At 46.5% G+C, this 6,000-nt stretch overlaps 1 protein-coding gene across 1 annotated transcript in view; it reads right to left on the bottom strand.

The window, feature by feature from the left end:
* Window positions 1-207: 207 nt before the first annotated feature.
* Window positions 208-6,000, bottom strand: part of cwc27 (CWC27 spliceosome associated cyclophilin) — a 36,979-nt gene continuing 31,186 nt past the window's right edge. The window contains exon 14 of the mRNA XM_042081581.1: window positions 208-1,246. Coding sequence (XP_041937515.1) covers window positions 1,084-1,246 — 163 coding nt within the window. The 3' untranslated portion in view covers window positions 208-1,083. The remainder of the gene's footprint in view (window positions 1,247-6,000) is intronic.

Below are 6,000 nucleotides of genomic sequence, written 5' to 3'. Positions count from 1 at the left end.
CTCCAACTCATTTTAACAGCACTATTACCCTTCCTGGCAAGTGTAATTCAATTGAAGAATTTAATAACTGCGACTCTGGGAGGTCGGGCAGATAAGAGCAGAATTTATAGAAGCTCTAGTTCCATGATGCACATGCACTCCCTGACACACACACACACACACACACACACACACACACACACACACACACACACACACACAAATCCAGAGAGATGAGTCAGCTCTTTATTTCATTGCAGCTGTAAATACAGTTGACGCAACACCCACAAAACATGAAGCCCTCAAACTTGGAGATGAACTGTACTTAAGACTCCAAAGGAGGTGGGTACTTTTCTTTTTTCCCCATCCTTCCTTACACACATTTGCTGACTTTTATTTGTGTAGAACATCTACTTTAATATCTCCAAGTCATTTGTGTACAGCTAGTCATAAAAGGCTGTTTCAAGAGGCCACGTGTCCCAGGTTAAAGCAAATGTCTTGGATACTATACGATGTGGAAGGAAAGACTTGGCTCTGAGACACGCTGACCAAATCATCCTCAGAAAAGTCAAGTGACGTCAAGAAGAAGAAGAGAGAGATAGAAAACACAGTCAGAAGAAGAGAAGAGGGGAAAGGAGAGAGGAGTATAATGAGAGAGAAAAACAAGAGTGGCAAGAGGAAAGACAAATGTAAAAGAAAAGAGAAAGCAGAAGAGATAGACAGACAAGAAAAGACAGAATGAAGAGAAGCAGAAGAAAAGGGAGGGAGGGAGGGAGGAGAGGATGTCAGCAGCAGGAACACTGGAATAGAGGATAGAAGAGACAAGAGGAAGGAGAGATATGAGAGAGATATGAGAGAGGAGCAAGAGGAGGGAGAGATATGAGAGAGGAGCAAGAGGAGGGAGAGATATGAGAGAGGAGCAAGAGGAGGGGTGAGATATGAGAGAGTGAGAGAGGAGCAAGAGGAGGGGTGAGATATGAGAGAGGAGCAAGAGGAGGGGTGAGATATGAGAGAGGAGCAATGACTGAGCTGTTCTTATGAGAATGAGTGATGGCCATGTTTGACCCCTCCTTGAGAGCGCTCCTGATCAGATGATCCCTGCACTCATATCTTTGCTTTCTTCTCCTTCAGCAACTTCTTGCTCTCCTCCCTCCGCCGCTTGTTGACCGGGTTGCGTGGGTCGTAGATCTCGAAGGTGTCCTCGTCTTGCATGTTGGCGTCCTTTACTTTCCTGCTCTGCTCGTCAAACTGGAGCACGTGAGACAGCCTGCAACATGCACACACACACACACACACACACACACAGAAAGAAAGAGAGAGAGAGATAGCATACATTGATCACTGTTTAAGAAAGTTGGATATTTACAATACATAACTATAAGACCATGACTATTCTACCTTTGGTAGAACTTCTACACAACACTGTAATGGGTTGTGTCACACCCACTCAATGTGTGAGAAGTCCCTTCAGGAATGCATTCGAGAATAGGTATCCCTTGTTTCTGTCTGTATTTGGGCCGTGTCAGGGTTGGACACTAAACATCAAGACACAGCTGCTCTGCTTAGTAAAAAAAAAAACTGCGTGAAACGAGAGAACTACAGGCAAACAGATGCAAGGCCTGCTTTTCATTTCTGCTGTGCAGTGCATACATCCCCTCCCATTGCTCCCCATCTCCATCACTCCATCACTAGGACCAACGGCCCCCAAAACAGTCTCAAACTCTCACATTCATAGACAGTACTCCCGTGCAGTTTGACAAGAGGATACACACGTTACAATTACATATGCAGACACAGTAAAGTACCGAAAAAAAAAGACCCATTGGGTAACGGTACCGAACACCAGGTTGCGATACCAGTGCCGATATCGGTCTGAATGTGAATGGTACCCAACCATAGTACCCGTATGTGTATGTGACAGTAAATAGGTACACAAACAGCTAGATGTGCTTAATCACACACCATTAGTAGGACATCATGACTCTCAAGCATGATGTCAAGCAAGACCATTAGGACGTATGTGGGCATACATTCAAGGACATAAAACATCCCGATACTTGATAACTGGGGCTGGGTGGAAGAGAGCGCGTTGTGAGTCTACTTAAACTATGTGACAAATTGTAAGTCAAAGGTTTGTTGGATCCGATTGATTTGGGGCGAAAATCTGGTCAAAATCGCAGCGTCTGCTCCTTCTTCTGCTGTGAGCACCAAACACATGCCTCTCCGCCTCACGCCTCACGCCCCAGCACAGTGGGCCAGGGGGACATTCCAGTGATGGAAAATTTATTTCAGATTCATGTTTTCATTTCGTAACTGGCGGCGGAACAGTTTACAGCTGAACCCGGGCCTGGGCAAAATAAAAACAGACGAGGTGCTTGGGGTATTGAAACTAAATATTTTGCAAATTTTAAAAGTTTTCAAAGTCTGTAAAGAGTTTCATGCACTGTCACACGTACAGCCCTGAAATGATTGATAATTGAAACAATTCAGCAAACATTTTACACAAAGGGATTTATGGAGCTTGGGGCAGAGCTAAGGGTTCCCCTGGGGGACCTCTGGCCACGTTCAACACGAATGAGGAGGCACACTCCAGAGAGAGACCTTCATCAACGCCTTCCAAAGCAACTAAAAATACGACTACAAACTAATATTAACCCAGTCTTTTTGGAAGGCTTTGGAATTCAGGGTTGAGGGTGGGGAAAATTAGCCAACAGTAACATGATGGGGAGGGTTGCTGGCAGAAGAATGTCACTGTTAGAACAGTGATGGTTGAAAGAGACCTGCGATGATGAAAGCATGAAAAGTGCGTCTCGGAAGAAGCCCTCACCTTCCTCTCCCACACTCTTGACCTACATTTCCCCCTTCAGCCCCCACCCACCCCTCCTTGCGCTCCCACCAAACTCTTGTAACTGACCAGAAATGGTGGGGGGGAAAAACAGAGCCGGGGAAAATAAATAATCTGATAGGCCCCCGTCGGGTGGCCAGGTCCTGCTCAAACAGGGCAGGAGGGGGCCGAGAGGGAAGCACGCCTGAAGTGAGACCGTGGTGATAAAAATAAGACTGGGAGGGGGGGGGGGGACTACATTTACATGCACACCCGCTCCACCAACAGAGCTCCACAGCTGTAAACACATCATTTATAAATCAAGTGGCCATGGACTCCCGCGAGACCCACTCGTCAAATGACCAAGTTCAGCCTCTCAGACATTTATACTTACAGGCTGTTAGATATATCAATTAAAATGTCTTATTCATAACGCTACCTCGAAACATCTACCTCATAACAGTCACTGGCCTCTTATCTTCAGACAAAACTCTCCAGATGACATGCGCTCATTTATTTTTAGTATAATCAATTCTGTCTACTTGAAAGCCGTTTACCTCAAAGCTGTACTGTCAGCTGGCATCTCAAATGGAAATTCTACCCTGGTCTGCAGCGGGCTAAAATACACAGTAATGTGACAAGCGGTGGGCAAATCTCTGAAATCCTGGAGAGCACGCAGGGCTCTGCACCAGCCGAGTGAACTCTGTGGCATAGTGCTGCTCCCTTTCCCCAAACTTTGTTTTGTCTGGTTTACAGGCATGTTTTGTCCATTGCTTTGTCTACATTGTGCCAACAGTATATTGCTCCTCATGGCTTTCAGAGGCAGGTACAGTGCATGGGTTGTTTTATTTAACTGCATAACCATCAGTTCCGTGGTTTAGAGTACCATTTCAATGGCAAAACCGCACCAAGATTTAGAGTCCAATAACAATAGGCCAGGGGCTTTCTGCTTTTTACTGTTTGTTCAGCATATCTTAACAGATCTAAACACCAGATCTGGACTATTTCTGCTCTGCATGCCCAGTGTATGAAGTTGGTAGATGATAAAATATCCATTTTGTGCCCCATTATCTTTGCACTGATCTGCCATTAAGCTCATGAATGCCTAATGTTTGGTTGGGAATGCTTTTGTTATAAGGGTGTGTGTCTAGGAAGGAGAGTGAGTGCATGTTTATGTCTAGCGGGTGTGCAAGTCTGTATGACTGCAATTGTGAGTATGTCTCAATGTGTGTTTGTGTTTATGTAAAAATGTGTGTTGAGGAGTGTGTGTTGATAAGTGTGTGTGCCTGTGTGTATTTGAGAGTGTGAGAGAATGTAAGTATATTTGTTTTTGTGTATGTCTGTGAGTGAGTGAGTCAGTGTGCATGTGGATATGTGTGTGTGTATCTGTGTGTGTGTGTGTGTGTCTCTCTGAGAGTGTTTGTGGATATGTGTGTGTGTGTGTCTGTGAATGAATGTGAGAAAGTGCATGTCTCTCTCTCTGTGTGGATAAGTGTGTGTGTGTGTGTGTGTGTGTGTGTGTGTCCGTGTGTCCGTGTGCGTGTGTAGGGATATCTATGAGTGTGTGCAAAGCACAGTGGGCCTGGCTGCAGGCCATTCAGAATGCAGTGGCTATGCTGTGGCAAACCGGTGGGCAGCCGTTCCGTGCGAGCGATCTCGCCGATCTCCCTCCACCGTGGTGATGACAGCCCACCGGCCCAACTGCCCCCCTCCCATCCAAGAACTGCCCCCATCCACCCTGGTCCCCCTCCACCCGTGCTAGAAGCCCAGCGCTGGACGAGCCCTTATCAAAATGGGTTTTTCCTCCGCCAGCTCGGTCCCCGCGATGCAAGGCCTAAGGAGACTTTCCTGGATTTATTTTTCTTCTGAAGAGGGAAGTCAGGGGGCGAGGAAGAGGAGGTGGGGGGGTTGGTGAGAGAGCCAGAGGAAGGGTGGCGGGGCGGGGTGTGTGTGTGTGTGTGTGTGTGTGTGTGTAGGGGGGTTAATGTGTGTGTGTGTATGTGTGTGTTGTGAGGAGGGGAGGGGGGGTTGGTAGTGTGTGAGTGTGTGTGTGTGGAGGGAGGTAGCATGTGTGTGTGTGTTGGGGGGGTTTGTAGACACAGACACAGATGGAATGCGTTCCGCTTCTGGCCCAGACTTGACTCGCAGCGTCTGCCCTGTTGTAACCCCTGTTCTGTTCTGTTCTGCTGTGGCCCGCTGCAGCGCTGGTTCAGCTGGAGTGGCAAGAGCACCCTGCTGCCTGATCGCGCCTGGGATCTCTCTCTCTCTCTCTCTCTCTCTCTCTCTCTCTCTCTCTCTCTCTCTCTCTCTCTTTCTCTCTCTCTCTCTCCTCCTCTCTAGCCCCCTCCCTCTCCCCCAATAAGAATCCTGTCTAATGTCGAGGGCACATCAAAGATGAAAAGTTTTGTCATTAAACCTCATATGAAGCACCAAACTGCCTGTTTTCCACTGTTCCCCATACCTGGTTTTAATTTGGAAGTGTGCGTGTGCTTTTGTTTGGGTACAGTGGAGCTTCTCTTCAGCCAGCGCTGCCAAAGTTGACTGAACTGTGGTCATTTTCTTCTCAGTAGAGTGGAAATGGATTTGAATGTTTACATTTTTATGGCATTTCTGCAAATCAGGAGATGCCCGCAATAACAAACAAAAAGTGAAGAGGATTACACTTGATAATAGTTTTGGAAAAATAATACAATGGTCTAAAACTTCTCCAAGCACCTATCCATAAGCAATACCTCTTCAGCTACCAAAAGCAAGAAACCCCAAACAAAACAATGCAACGTCCAAATGTCAAAGGCTTGCTTTGGAATACATTTTCACACTCACACAATACAATGGCGTGCTGCGCTCTCTAGTAATACGTGTTTGGGTTTGACTAAAGTAGACTACAGAAAACAAAACCATCCACAACACCAGCCTGGATTCTCATTGTGGATGGAACCCTGAAATTACAGTCCTTCCAGAGAAACAGTGTGGCTGTTCCTTCATAGTGAGCCCGGTTTCAACACGTTTCATGCATGAAGAAAAGAAAGGACAAAAACAAAGAAAGCAAATGAGGTTAAAATCCAGAAAGATGAAATGGCAGGAGGATGTTAACCAGACGCAGATCAGCACTGAGCCGCGGAGAGATTACGGGCTCTGGGGTGCAGACTTTACACAGTGCGAGATGTGTACAATGGACAGGAGCTATATACACTACA

The sequence above is a fragment of the Alosa sapidissima genome, chromosome 23 (assembly GCF_018492685.1).
Source record: "Alosa sapidissima isolate fAloSap1 chromosome 23, fAloSap1.pri, whole genome shotgun sequence".
Classification (NCBI taxonomy): Eukaryota; Metazoa; Chordata; class Actinopteri; order Clupeiformes; family Clupeidae; genus Alosa; species Alosa sapidissima.
Note: the sequence above shows the minus strand (reverse complement) of the source record. Positions and strands in the feature narration are given on the sequence as shown.